General features: G+C 42.2%; 1 protein-coding gene and 1 pseudogene across 3 annotated transcripts in view; one reads left to right on the forward strand and one right to left on the reverse strand.

Moving 5' to 3' along the window:
- Positions 1-15,812, reverse strand: part of Ralgps1 (Ral GEF with PH domain and SH3 binding motif 1) — a 247,154-nt gene that overhangs the window by 126,221 nt on the left and 105,121 nt on the right. For all 3 annotated transcript variants that reach the window (XM_076845456.2, XM_076845460.2, XM_076845457.2), the window contains exon 8: positions 6,422-6,548. In XM_076845456.2, coding sequence (XP_076701571.1) covers positions 6,422-6,548 — 127 coding nt within the window. The remainder of the gene's footprint in view (positions 1-6,421; positions 6,549-15,812) is intronic.
- On the forward strand, positions 3,502-4,269 carry LOC143392303 (ADP-ribosylation factor 1 pseudogene; annotated as a pseudogene).

Raw genomic sequence — 15,812 nt, forward strand, 5'->3', positions numbered from 1 at the left:
ACAGAGCAGCTGGAAACATCAGAGAGGAGCCTCCGCTCCTCCCAGAGCAGCTCCCTCCCTCCCCGAGGAAAGACCTACAGGGAGGATTTGCCAGGGAAAAACAAATGGTTGCAGACATTTTTTCCTATATTGTACTTTCCAGGAATTATGTAACCATCACTTTTTAGATAAACAAATCCATCCCCATGAAGGTTGGGTTTTCAAGAGGAATCCAGTATTGAAAGAAACCACAACCTAGGTTTGGGCAGGATCTGTCCATGGCATTCAGATGAGCAAGTGGAGATCCCAGCTACCCTCAGGACAGTGGCCCCACTGAGCCTCAGAATGAGACCTTGCTTCATGTTTACTTTTCAAATTGTGGAGCTCCCAAGGTAAACCCTCATGTGCTGTCCTGAGAATAGAAAGTCGCTGGAGTCCAGGTGCCTCCTGTTCCTCCCTCTGATCTATATATATCAGGGTCATTCTGCTGCACTGTGAGGAATGATCATCACAAGACCGGGGACAGGAGCAGGGCACTTCACTGCACTCTCAATGCCAGAGCAGAAGGCCGTGCAGGAGAAAGGATGCCTCCAGGAGCCAATAGGAAGCGCCTGCCAGGAGCAAGGCAGCTGAAAAGTGGTGATGGAGGGCAAGGATCCAACAACAAGAAAGAATGGCGGCAATTCATCCATTTCCTATAGTGCCAGTATCATTATAGTCACATATGACAGAGGACATGTAGGTGACAACTGCAAGGGAGGGGTAAGAAAATACTGACCTGAACAGTGGAGGTGAGAAGTCGGGAGAGGGCAGTGTCGAGTGCCCAGGCTCATAGCCAGCACTGCTAGGCGCCTTCCTGGCTCTGAACTTTCCAGTAATGTGACCCTAGGCACCTCTCAGTGCCTGGGCGATTGTGAGCATTCAGGGAGGTGATGCACACAGAGAGGGTAGGCAATATACAGCAGATCTCCTGATCACCCCTGTTACAGAGGCCATCCTAACCATGCTGGACTTCATCCACTAGTTGAGCCACACATGATACTAGGCTGCCCTCACCCTTGTTCCATCAATCCCATCCCTCAACTGAGAGCCTCGGGCAAAGTGGAAATGGACTTGGAACTATGCACATTAACATGCCCTCCACTGTGAACCCAAGAGGGGATTTGCCAGACATCAAGTAGAAAGACACTACAGTTTACTGCAAACTGGGAGAAGAGAGTGAGAAAACGTGAAAAGAGAAAGGAAACACAAAATGAAATTCATTTCAATTACATGACATAAGACTAAACAAATGTGAAAGACTTACATGGCCCTACCAATAAACAAGGTCTCTCATATTGGGTCCAACTAAATGTTATTTGATCACACCTAGAACAGGGCAGCTTAAAATTAAAATCTAAAATATAGACAAAGATTTATAACATAAATGCAATAAAAATAAGATATAAATTAAGTGTGACCCAACTAATATCAAAGAAGCAAAAGCAAGTAAAAAAATGGAACCAAGATTGTTTTGTATGGGACACTTTGCAATGAACTTACAATTATTATAAATGTTTATATAATAAACACATATGGCAGAAACTACTAGAAACACAAGGGGACTCTAACTTATATTTCTGTTCTTGATAAACCAACTTTTCAAAAATTTATAATTTGAATATTATAAGGCAACTTAAGAGAATTTTGAAACATTATACCTTCTTTCCCAGAATCCATGAATACTGATCATATATTAACCCACAAGAAAAATCTCAAATATTTTTTAAAAACCTAGAAATCACATAGGTCATATTCTAAAAAGATGAAAGACCAATTTTTTAAAAAACCCAGTCATTCAAAGGAATGTTATCATAATACCCCAAAAGTTAAAACAACTCGCATGTCCATCAAATGAATGAGTAAACAAAATGTAGTGTATCTATACAATGTAATATTATTTGGCAACATGGATGAATTTTTAAAACATGATGATAAGAGAAGAAATTCATTTATTTCAGATAATTTCTATGATTCAGTTTATATAAAATTTTTATAACAGGAAAATCTATGAAGACAGAAAGTAGATTAGTGGTAACTTAGGGCTAAGTTTGAGGGGGTGGCTAGAGAGAGGGAAAATCAGTGTCTACTGATGATAAAAAATTTCTTTTGGGGTTCATAAAAATGCTTTAAAACTGATGGTGGTAATGGTTGTACAACTCTGTGGATATACTAAAAACTGCTAAATTGCACTCTTTAAATGGATTATATATTAATTATATTTTAATAAGTCTGTTGGGGGGGCTGGAGATGTGGCTCAAGCGGTAGCGCGCTCGCCTGGCATGCGTGCGGCCCGGGTTCGATCCTCAGCACCACATACAAACAAAGATGTTGTATCTGCCGATAACTAAAAAATAAATATTGAATCAATCTCTCTCTCTCTCTCTCTCTCTCTCTCTCTCTCTCTAAAAAAAAATAAAAAATAAATAAATAAGTCTGTAGGGAAAAATACAAGCCCTTGAAAATTTTAAAAAATCACCAAGTAATACTAGAACATAAATTTAAACTACAATTATAGAACATTTGTATCAAAACATGTACTATGTAGCAAAAGCAGCACTTGGAGGATAATTTATAACCTTAACTGTTTCCATTACTCAAGAATCATGTGTGATTCTATCTTTTTTATGTATCACTCAAAAAATTGCTGCCAATTAGACAATGTTAAAATGCTTTATCATTAATTGAAAGGTACATCCTAATTTCAAAGGTGCTAAAATGTGGAGAGAAAAAGCACTTCATAGAAAAAAATACGGTAAACTAAAAAGCAGAAAGGCAGTGTGACTGATAAACATATCCAAAATCTAATTCTTTAGAAAGAACAATGGATAAACCTCTGGCAAGACAAATTTTTAAAAAGAAAGAGAAAACAAAAATCTAAACTATTAGGAACCTCCCCCCCCACATATATATATAAAATCATATATGCCAGGAAGTTCAAATTTATAAAAAATATACTATATAGTGCATTATGGTAAAATAATTAAATGGGTAAAAACCCTATGCTAATAATTTTGAAAGCTGGAATCAAATAGACAATCTCTTATTAAAAAACAAAATTTCCAAGTTGGATTTAAAAGAATTAGAAAATGTAAATAAAGAATGCTTATGGAAGAGATATATCATGCCAAAGATTAAAGAAAAACTGTACTAGATCCCTACAAATATTAGGAGTCACATCTATGAAACCTTAAGTTTTTCCTTATTATTAAAAACTATTTTACATCATAAAACCAAAAAAATTCAAAAATTAGCACAAAACTGAAGCCCAAACTAACAGAAGCATTTTTTTTTGCCTATCAAATTGGCAAAGATTAAAAAAAAAAAAAAGAAGAAGGAGAGGCTAAGGTTGTGGCTCAGTGGTAGAGTGCTTGCCTAGCATGTGTAAGGCACTAGGTTCAATCCTTGGCACCACACAAAAATAAGTAAATAAAGTAAAGACATTGTGTCTATTTATAACTAAAAGAAAACATATAGGTGGGAGCGAAACCAACACCTGGCTCGGAGCAGCCGCCGCTGAGGTCTCTGGCCAGTGTCGCTTCCAACCACCCACAAGGATGGGGAATATCTTTGCAAACCTCTTCAAGGGCCTTTTTGGCAAAAAAGAAATGCGCATCCTCATGGTGGGCCTGGATGCTGCAGGGAAGATGATGATTCTCTACAAACTGAAGCTGGGTGAAATTGTGACCACTATTCCCACCATAGGTTTTAATGTGGAGACCGTTGAGTACAAGAATATCAGCTTCACTGTGTGGGACGTGGGTGGCCAAGACAAGATCCAGCCACTATGGCGCCACTACTTCCAGAACACCCAAGGCTTGATCTTTGTGGTGGACAGCAATGACAGAGAGCGTGTGAATGAGGCCCGCGAGGAGCTCATGAGGATGCTGGCTGAGGATGAGCTGCGGGACGCTGTCCTCCTGGTGTTTGCCAACAAGCAGGATCTCCCAAATGCCATGAACGCAGAAATCACAGACAAGCTGGGGCTGCACCCGCTACGTCACAGGAACTGGTACATTCAGGCCACCTGTGCCACCAGCGGGGACGGGCTCTATGAAGGACTGGACTGGCTGTCCAATCAGCTCCGGAACCAGAAGTGAACCAGAACCCCCCCCCACCCCCTCACTTTCTCCTCTCCGCCCTCGCTTTCCTCTCATGTGGCAAACGTGCGACTCTGTGGTCCTGAGTGCCAGAAGCTGTCTCCATGGGTTGGTCAGTGTGCATCGCACCGTGCTGTACATGTGCAGACGCAGCCTGGTTTTTATTTAATGTAAATAGTTTCTGTTTCCACTGAGGCAGTTTCTGGTACTCCTATGCAATATTACTCAGCTTTTTTATTGTAAAAAGAGAATCAACTCACTGTCAGTACTGAGGAGGGATTTAGGCATGTGGGCACCTGGCCTCCAGGAGCTCCTGGGCTGTAGATTGGTGTTGGGATCCATTTGGTGGTTGGTTTTTAACCCAAACTCAGTGCATTTTTTAAAATAGTTAAAAATACAAGATAAGGAGAACACTTGAACACACAGAAGGGAGACTATGCCTAGTGTACAGCCTGAATGCTAGTCCATTGGATCAGCTGTTCCCCTGTGGGAACACAAAGACGGTGACACAAACCGCCATCCACTGCATGGTCCCAGTAGAGACCCCGTGACTCGCCTGTCTTTGGGTCACTTGCATTCCATAGCGTTGTGCTTGTACTTGTGCTCACACAGTCACCTGGGGGCGGGCTGGGAGAGAAATTGCAGGGGACACGGCCCAGATGCGCCCTTTGTTGGCGTGTGGCCAGAGCAGTAGCCCATGTTCCCAGCACCCACTCACTCTTGCACCTGCTCAGCCCACTGGCAGGAGGTCTGGGTCTCACCAGCATGAGTGCGTGCAAGCTGGGAGGGTTGGTCCACTCCAGACCCACAGGTCCCGGAGCACCCCCATCTCCATGTGTGAAGTAGCTTCCTCCCTCAGCCTGCAAGGGTCCGATTTGCCATCGAAAAAGATGACCTCTACTTTTTTCTTTTGTATTTTGATAAACACTGAAGAAGCTGGAGCTGTTAAATTTATCTTGGGAAAACCTCAGAACTTGTTTATTTGGTGTCGTGGAACCTTCTAATGCTTTCAATAAACAATTAGTAATCAACTGTTTTGTATACTTGTTTTCAGTTTTCATTTCGACAAGCACTGTAATTATAGCTATTAGAATAAAGTCTCTTAACTATTTAAAAAAAATAAAAATTAAAAAAAGAAAGGAAACATACAGTATTTGTACATGTGGGAGAAAAGCAATTTCACCCTCTTCTAATAAAAGTGTAGCTGAGCGCGGGAGGATGAGGCAGGAGGATCAGGAGTTCAAAGCCAGCCTCAGCAACAGTAAGGTACTGAGCAACTCAGTGAGACTCCGGCTCTAAATAAAATACAAAGTAGGACTGGGGATGTGGTTCAGTGGTTGTGTGCCCCTGAGTTTAATCCCCAGTTCCAAAAAAAAAAAAAAAAAAAGTTTAAACTGATACAAGCTGTCTGGAGAGCATTTTGAAAAGGCATGCCTTTTTTAAAAATACCTTTATTCTATTTATTCATTTGTATGTGGTGCTGAGGATCAAACCCAGGGCCTCACAAGCGCTAAGCAAGCACTATACCGCTGAATTATAGCCCCAGCCCCCAAAGGCATAAATTTTTGCATAAGTTTTGACCTAGTAATCACACTTCTGGGAATTTATTACCAAGTAATAATCATAACTGTCTATAGCAAGTTTTTGCAATAAGGTATTCATGGAAAATGTAGAAATAACTTACATGGTTAATACCAGCAGTAGATTCAAGTTTGACAAATCCATCTGATGAGGCTAAGCCAAAGTATTGAAATGTAGATAATAACCCTACTGATTTTGTAAATGCCCAAAGGAATGATTAGAAAAGGAGCAAAGTCTCTCTAGGTGAGTTAAAGAATATTAACTTTCTTCTCTTCCTAATTCCTTAGAGTAAACACGTATTATTTTCTAACCAGAAAAATAAATAATTGTTGCTATAAATTTGTTGGTACATCTCTTAAGAAATATGCTAATTAAGAACAGAAAACCGGAACAGAGGGTTTGCTCAAGTTTGGGAGCAACATGGATGAACCAGTAGGAGTCCTACTACCATCACTGTGGATGTCTGGGCTACAGCCTAGGAGCCTGGGGTTCAAAGATCACACATATAAAAAGCAGAAAGTCCCTCTTTTCTCCCCTCATCAAGGTTCCCATCCCTGGAAGTATCAACAGCCTGTTCCAACCCAAGGAGCCAACCAATTGCCTCTTTATCCATGCTCCCTGCTATTTCCTGGAAATTTTTCAACTAGAAACTATAAAAATATCTTATTTGGCACTGAGCATGTTTCTTAAAAAAATAATAATAAGCCAATTCAGACTCCTACCTAGATAGGGAATACTGGGCACCATCTTTAGGCTTCGGATATATTCCCGTGTCCGCTTGTAATTATCTTCTTTAGACATCAGATAGTCCAATTTCTCAAAGGTAGTCTTGTCTTTTCGATTCAAAAGCTGGAAATGAGAAGAAATTATAGAGGATGAGAGAGAGAAAAGAAGCCAGAAGAAACTGAAGGGAGAGGATAGCTGTCACAAAGAACAAAAAGGACACATCCTAAAGAGTATGGCTGTCAGGTGCCAAACCTGGGCACAGCTAAAGATTAAAAGGACATTTCACACAGAGGTAGAAACTCTCACAGCCACAGTCTTCCTGTCTTCCCAGAATCTCACACCTGAAAGATACCTTCTAAATCCACCTAGTTCAGTACTCTACAAGATAGACCCTGCACCAGAAAGGGGCTCAGAGACTGAAGCAAACTGCTCAAGTTTACCAGAAGAGTTATTTCACAGCTATGTACTCTCTCCACACAGCACAAAGCCCCATGAACTGAACTTGCACATGACTCCATGCACAAGCCACAAGAACACAGCCAGGGCAGTGCTCCAATTCAGGCTGTCTCTTCCACAGTCCCCAGTATCTGCCTCTGTCATATTTACACTGGGCATGGTGATTTGATCAAAAGAAGACAAACTTCTTTTCTATAAGCAGTCATCTAAGGGGTGACCTCATTATGCAACACAAGATGAGCAGTTACCCACAGCCAAAGGTTAGGGAAGCAATCTCCTTGGTGACTAAGACCTCTGCTCTGTAAAGCTAGTGCTTTTTGGAAAGAAGTAGAGACATAAACTCCTGGTATTCAAGATTTGGTGCTAAGGTCTCCCGTTGTGGTTCCTGAGTGGCCCAAGTCAAGGGCCAGTGCCAGGAAATGGCAACAAGCCTCTTCAAATACAAAGGCTTTGAGGAAAGCAGCCTATGCTGAGAGTCTAGTGCTGGGGCAGGGCTACTTGGGGAGGGCTGGCTTTGGCAAAGCATAGCTGATCCTGGGAGAGCCCTCAAGTCTATCTGCCAGGATCCAGAGCTTCTGGAATTGGAGGTCAATTGATAAACACAGGAGTGTAAATGAAGCAGACCCCAGGCTTGGTGCATCCTTGGCCAAACTTGGTACAACGACCTGAACCAATACACCCACCATGACCATCAGACTGAAGTAGGCCAGTGTTCAAAAGCCTCATAATGCAGCAGAGAGAAGTAGAACTGTGACTGCTCAGCATCAGGGGAAGCAGTGCAGTGCAGTTCCTAGGCTAGGACTGGTGCATCAGGGAGCCTAAGGCTGTTCTGAGCAGGCCCTGTCCAATTCCTCCATCCTCAGCAGCTGGAGTCACAGAGAGTGTAGCCATGGGATAGCCCACTGCACCTGATGCAGAAAGCCTATGGACTTCACAGAGGAAAGGCAGAATAAGCTGCCTTTCAAGTACTAAAGAAATTAGAGATTGAGAAGCTTTTTTCCTCCCACTGAGAGATTCAGCACACATCAGGGTGGGGACACGGCACAGATGCTAGGAAAAATGGCTGCCTAACTGGCTTGTTAATTTGAGGCTGTTATTCATTATAGTAATAAATGGACAGGAAATAACACCACCCCATTTGCTGTTTCTAAAGCATATAATATACAACTCATCTGAGCTTTACACAGCTCAGAGACAAAGAGGGAGCCAAGACGATTGCTTCTGGTTCAGGTTCATAATCACAAGGATTAAGTGGCTTGTCCAAGAATTTTAGGAAACTTGACTCAACAGAGAAGTGAGACATTTAAAAAAACAACAACAACATGGAAGTGAGTAAATAGAGACTAAAGACTCAGCAAATAATAAATGAATTTGGGCAAGGGAAGTGTCAAGGAGAACTGTGAAAGGAGGCAGCATTTAACATGAACAATCTGGATAAAAAGTTTGCCAAATGAACAACATATACCCAAAGGAGAACCACAAACTAGTGTGAACTGCTCCCGGTGAAGTTCAGCAGGCCTCTCACCTCCCTTGTTCAGGAGGTCTTTTACTTATTTATTTATTTTATTAATGGAATCTAGAACCCCACTGACTTATTTGGCATCATCTATATTCATCCAATAGTCAGACAAACCCTGATTCTGTGCTCACACAAATGCAGCTGAGACACACAGGCTTCCAGCATCCACACCGCTGGTTCTCTGGTCCCAGCTGGATGACTGTCATGTTCAGCTACCTACCAGCCTCCCCAGTACCCATACCCATAGCACCTCAGAGGAAGCAGGCCTGTCTTCTGTGTGTCCTCCTCCCACCATTCCACAGATGCATTCAGAAGGCCTAGATCTGGTTAGCCTCACTTATCTGCTCCAGTCAGTACCTACCAATGAGATTCAGGGCAGCAATGATTTCTCAAGGAGCACTACATAGGTTGCTAGAATACCCTCCAAAAAACTCAGACTTGAATATTTGCCATGAAGTGTATGAAAGCTGCCCAAGAATTTCCTCTAGTGAGATGAAGGCGTAAACCAGGAAAAGGAAGACATGGGATACAGGAGACACAGGACTCAGTCCAAGAGTGGTGAAGAGGTTCTGGGATGCTGAATGAGCAGCAGGCCTTAGGAGCAACTGGTCCCCATTGCAGCAGCCCTGGAGAAGACACCCTCAGGTTTTCTCTTGAAAACCTGATATGAGAGCACATTTGGGGGCAGGGGAAGATAAATAACAAATAAAATAAAAATAAATAAAATATTTTTAAGATTGCGTGTTTGTGTATATGTTAAAAGAAAATTAGAATATCCAGGGAAATGAAAATATTTAAGAAAGGACATGTTATTCATAATTTATTACTTGAGTACACAGTGAAACATACTCACTCATTCCTAATCATTAAGACACTGAATATTCCTTTAACAAAATGAGTTAACTAGAGTTTTAACCACAGTGATGGAGATTGTTTTTAAAGAATGAAGGAAGGTGGTTTGGAGAACTAAACCAGCATCTATAAATCCTATGAAGAAGTCACCAGATACTGTCCAGAGTGCATGGCTCAAGAATTTGTAGCAAATGCACATGGGAGGGATGTACATTTTTGTGGCACAAACTACCAGAAGAAACCGCTAAATAACTGGAAGTGGCTGCCTCCGGGGAGCCGAGCGGGTGTGCAGAGAGCAGGGAGGGCTGGTTGTTTCACTGAGCCTTTCAGTACTGATGTTTAAAATTAATGCGTGTATATTATGTTGATAAAAACTCGTTTAAGATTTAGGTTTTTCTTAAATATAGGATTTGTTGATTCAGAAGAAAACAGCATTTACTTACACGTGTTTTAAACTTTTATTGCAAGTAGAACCACAACTACAAACCTCATATGAATTGAGAGTCCTTTACATTTTAGAGTTTATGGGAAGCCTCAGGAAAGAACCATCAGAACTACATACAAGAAAATAAATTACTTGCTTGCCTAGAGTCAAACGGATACTAAAACCATTCATGTTCAGGAAGAGAGGCAGGGAAGTAAAATGAAGAAAAAGTTCACTGGATGTAATAGGCAACTTTCCTCCTAGTAAAGTTAGGAGTCTTGGGCACCCTGAGATCTTTGTCCATGTTTATTGCAATTTTAATTAATTGTGTGGTTACATTTATGATTTCCTCAGCAAGTGACAAGTCCCATGAGGCCAGTGAGTGTGCTGGTTACACTTGCTCCACTATCCTCTGCATTTGGTGTGGCTCCTGATAAGGAGGAAGCACTGCTAAAATATTTTTTGAATGAAAAATCAATGAGGAAGATAATAATGATAACTTAGAAGTCTAGTTCTTGGAAATTTCTTAGGTAAAAGAGGTAATAAGAGCCAAGATTATGGACTATTTAGAAACTACAATGAAAACACTATGTGGAGCTATGTGATAAGGCCAAAATTGTATCAAGAGGAAAATTTCTGAGTTTTAAACTCTTTTATAATTAAGCTAGTAAGATGAACTAAAAGTTCAGCTCAAGAGCCTAGGAAAAGAGGAGGAAGATAGGAGAATCAGATTGAGAAAATCAGAAAACTGATCCCCTAGTATACATTTCTCAAAGCTAAACATTGAACCTAGAGAAATGATACCTAAAACCTAAGAGCTTATTTCATCAAATATTAATGAAACAGGTAACACATCTACAAAAAAGGCAGAAAGCAAAAACATACATGAGGATTGAAAAGGGGCTCTAACTACATATCTGAAGTAAAAATTACAGGGTAAAAATGAAGCCCCTGCATATGGATTGTAAATCATTTTCATGGTTCCAAGTAGGCATTCCAAGGGATAAATGGGACTCATAAACCACAAGGTCAAAAGCCAGAAGATCACAAATCTTGGTGAAATACTTGCTTTTAGAAACACCCTCGTTGTGTGTGGTGCTTGTCATCTGACTATTCAGGAAACACACCCCACAGCCCTTTCTGGTAAAGTAGCTCAAATCTGGAAGTTGTCCATAGAAGGGGAAGATATTCCTCCAAATTTGCTTATGAGAACACAGTATCTTGTTCCTTTGCCTTGAGAGAATAACATTTCTTGACACACAGAAATATTTTTCAGCAAAGAGCCTACTGCCCCAAATATGTTAAAATGGGCTCAGAATTCTTTTTCAATTCCAGCGTCTACTGTGGGGATGGAAAGAATTTTTAGTGCTGTCGATAATCCATGGACTGATGGACTCAGCAGACTAAGTATGGAATCTACAGGGGATGAAACTGGAACATTTTTTAAAGACCTTTTTTTTTAAAAAAAAAAAAAAACCTCTTCAAATACATGAATTTTAGGGAAGGAAAAAAAAAAAAGGTACAAACTGGACATGATGGCACATGCCTGTAATCTCAGCAGCTCGGGAGGCTGAGCAGGAGGATCACGAGTTCAAAGCCAGCCTCAGCAAAAGTGAGGCACTAAGCAACTCTGTGAAACCCTGTCTCTAAATAAAATACAAAATAGGGCTGGGGTGAGTTCGATCCCTGGTATTCCCCACAAAAAAGCAAAAATAAAAAGCTACAAAGTCCCATATCTGATTAAACTACTAGATGCAACAGTAGAGTATTGTACATAAGAGAAAATTATAACTTTAGAATTTGGTGTTATCCTGGCTGCTTATATTTGTCTTTACCTAGGCCATTTTAAACCCTGTATAGACATATATTAACTTGCATAAAATACAATAATGTAAATGGTTCCATTTTAAAAATTATTGTAGTAGTTCTTGTTTTTATTTTTATTTTTTTAGTTGTAGATGAACATACAGTATCTTTATTTATTTTGGGGGGGTGTTGAGGATCGAACCCAGTGCCTCACACATGCGAGGCAAGTGATGTACTACTGAGCTACAGCCCCAACCCATTATTGTAGCATTTCTTACTTGAATATAAAAGTATGATACTCTGGGTTCTCTTTTGATATATTTGCAAATATCTTACTAATTCTCTTACTAACTAATAACATAAATAAAATCTTTGACAGATATTCATTTTGTATTGTATGAATCATGATTTTACCTTTTAAAAACTTATCCTTGAACAGTTTCATGTACACTGATATATACATGTACCAATTACATGCACATATACCCACATACATAATGTATAATCTCATGGGGCAATTTTCATCATATATTCCCAATAATTTTTGTTAATTGTTAAAAATTCCACATAGCAATCCCAGGAGATATTCCAATAAGACCTGAGAGTACAGCTGGGAGGGTGAGACTGATCCCCTAGTATATATTTGTCAAGGTCCCATTGGGGGTCTAGAGCTGGTGGGTGGAGAGTTGGGCACCAAATCTGCATTACATTTGTTCAATCTGGCTGGATGATGAAAAGGGCAAGCTAAGGCAAGGAAGGGCCAGAACACTAGCAGAGGGCTCTAGAGATTGGGAGCTAACTCTGTCATGGGAAAAGGGGACTCTAGGAAAAGGGAGTGCTGAAAATGAGTCTTGAAGGATTTTGATAAGCATGAATAGGGCTGAAGAAGGGCTAGAAGGCCGGAGAAGAAGCCTGGGGGTAAGAGCCTGCCATGCAGAAAGGGAAACAGCAGTTTGACTAAAATGTAGCCGAGTGTTGCTGTGTTGCTGTGTTGCTGTGCATGAGAATGGAAAGGTAGGGGAGGGATGGAAACTTGCCTTTTGGAAAAATCTGGCATTGACCCAGCCATGTAGTGCCAGTCACGTGACCACTATGTTGACTACTTATTCTACTTTTCCAGATACTTCAGCTCAACTTGCAAACAGCATGCCAATCACAAGCTGAGAAGCATGAACAGTGAATACTAATCAAAGGGGAAGAATGAGTTGATTGTGGCCATGTTTTAACAGGAAATTCCTCTGGCCAACTCTTGCGTCTCTTGCGCACATGACTAGGGGCTCTGAATTGCTGTTGCTGGTGGGAGCAGATGCTCAGTTGGCCACAACTGAAAGGTTTATGGTTTGTTTTTTAGGATCAGGAAGTAGGTGTGAAGTAGGTATGAAACCTTTTTGGCATTTTCTGCCTTTCCCAAAATGCCTCTCTTATGCTTGGAGCTCAGTAAGACACTCAGTACTCATGAACTTTCACCAAGTGCCACATGCACAGATCACCCATCAGGACATAACCAACGGTCTCCTGTTCAAATTCAATATCTTCCCTTTGCTCACTAAAATATGGGGTTACAGTACAAATGATATGGTTTAAAAACTGGCTGATAAAATCATCATCAAAATGCTGGAGGTGGGAAAATGAAATCTGAAATGGAAGACTGAAGAGAGAGATTGGTGTCAGGTGGTCGGAGCACCCTGCTTTGGGGGATCAGGTGGCATGGGGCACCTCTGATTAGCAAGATGGGAGTAGCAGGGCAGGTGAGGAGAACACTAACACCTCTCTTTAACCATGCTGTGAAAGCTTCAGTGCTGTTTTAGGGTGATCACTCAAATAGAGTTGTGAGGGTGAATTAGAAAGTAAGACCAGAAACAAACAGCCCAGAGCTGAAGATGATAGTTCAGGTCACAGAAAAAGGGCCTGTCTCACAGTTCATTTGAGAAAAGTCAAGAAGAGCTGAAAATTATAGGAGCAATAATAACATCAGCTAATACTCATCTCGCCCTTACTATGTACCAGGCATGGTTCTAAATGGTTTTTTATACATCATAAGAGGCAGGCCCAGGGCTGGACCCAGGCGTCTGATGTAAGAGCTCACATGCTCAAATTCCAGGCCCTTCTTTGCTTCCTCGTGGCTACACCAGTGCAGATCCTGTGTGTTCAGACCCCACAGCCTCATGAGGTACAAGCTGGGGTGACAATTTCTCCTAAGTCACTCTTCCCACTGATTCTCCTTAGCGCTCCCCTGGGCTGTACCTCATGTCTAATGGGTGGCATCTGATGGTTCTCTGATTGCTGTGGGCAGCTTCATTTCAACCCTACTGTATGTGTGGGGCCTGAAACCAGGACTCTCCCCATTGAGTAGGCATTAAATCCCAGGCCCTAGCTGCAAAGGCCTGTCCACAGGGGTTCCTCTTAGCTCTGCTCACTGTTCCAACTCTGAGAGCATTCTTTATTTTTAGCACATGGTGACTTTTCTTTCTTAGCTTTTACTGTAGCTTTGCTTGTTGGTTTTTAAACTTGGTTAATTTTTTTTCAGTGTTTATAGTGTCCATGTGCTGGGACACAAGATAGGAAATGAAGGGCTTGTTCCTTATCAGCTCTGTCTACCGTATTGCCTGAAATTTCAAAATATAGTCTGAGAAGAGTGTGTTCTGGCACTCTATCACGTTCCTGGAAGCCAGAGTTCGATTTCAGACATGCCAAGTGTGAGGTGTCAAAGAAACATGCAAGCAGAGGGTGTGGAGGAGCAGGAGCTGGAGTGTGGATCTTGGGCTCAGGAGAGAGGCTGGAGCTAGGACCACAGAGCCAGCCACCATGAGGGCAGACAGGTGGCATCTGAAGCTCCCTGTTGGGAACTGCCCTGGATGCAAACACCTTTAAGTCCTAATGTACAGGGTTCTGACCAATTATTGCCTTCAGTCTGGCACACCAGTGCCAGGTCACAGTAACTTGGCTGCTACCCCAGCTTGGATAATGAGGCGTGGCTCCAGGTGTAGGCATCACCCACAGGGGTTGAGTTACATTCACCTGTTCTCTTATAATCCTACCCCTTTGCCCTTTTTGGGATAGAGTGTTTCATGGAACCTCCCCTTGTATGTCCATTATATAAGAATAAAGAATTCCAGCAGCGCTCTCTCTTTCCACAGATCCTGAGGGTTAGAGAGCAGTCACAGATTATTGAAAAGGTACTTCTCTGTGTTTATGAGCTTTCTTTGTTGTTTTCTTAAGTTATTGGAATAGTCAGATTTTGTGAACCCAGCATAGACTGCCATCTATCCCCACACTGGTGAGCTTACCATGGGAAGGGAAATGGAGTGGGGAAGGGAGACTGAGGTCAGGGCCTTGCTGAACTTTCACATCCATGAGCACAGGAGGAGCAGCTATCAGAACAGCAGAAGACAATTAAGCTGAGGCAGAGGGACTTCCCAGGAAGAAGGAAAAGACCACTGTCCAGCCCTGTGGCAATATCAAGGCAGATGAGAGTCAATCATCAGCAGAGTGATGATGCGGAACCTCTGAGAAGCAGTCCCCATGGGGTGCCTAAGGAATACCTGCAGGCTGCTAACAATGGCTTCCTCTGCCTGCTGTCTCCTCATCTTCACACCTGGCTTTGCCCGCACCCTGGGTCAATGCTCAGAGATGCCCATAACTCAGTCTTCCCACTTCAGCTGTGTCAGAGAGCAGCTGCCAGGTGCTGCCACCCACACAGGGAGCAGAGGCACCTCCTGAATGAAAGATGCTGAGATCCAAAAAAGTGTGAATGCCTGCCCAGGATAATTTCATGTACCCTGCATTCTATTGGTGGAAGGAACTACCCTCTGACCTGTAGTGCTCCAGGAGGCTGAGAGTGAGCCTTGCTCCCAAGATGTTCCCCTCCTAGGCCACCACCCAAGACCAGGCCTCTTGACCATCAGTGCTGATTTCTTCCATGTCAAGGACTTTTTTTTTCCATTTTCACTTTGCTGCTGCAAATGAGTCGAACTCTCTGGGGCAACTCAGTAGGAAACAGTGAATCACTCTGCACACAAGCACAAGCAGCCATAGCAGGTGTTTACATGTGTGCATAGTGTGTGTGGCCCATGGAACATGTGGCTAAGACTACCCACATGCCAGGAATTCTCTGCCCACTGGTCCCTCAGAAATAAGTGGTCACTGGCCAGCTGCTCATCCAGGTATAGGAACTGCCCCTCCTTTCTTTCGTCTCCTCATCTCAATGTCTCCACCATGGCATCTCCTGGAACCTTCTCCTTAGAACGCATCCTGCACCAGTCTATTTCTCTCTGCACCTACTACTGCTCCTGTCCCGGTCAAGGTTATCTGGTTCCTGGACTAAGCCCTC

This window comes from Callospermophilus lateralis, chromosome 2, assembly GCF_048772815.1.
Source record: "Callospermophilus lateralis isolate mCalLat2 chromosome 2, mCalLat2.hap1, whole genome shotgun sequence".
Classification (NCBI taxonomy): domain Eukaryota; kingdom Metazoa; phylum Chordata; class Mammalia; order Rodentia; family Sciuridae; genus Callospermophilus; species Callospermophilus lateralis.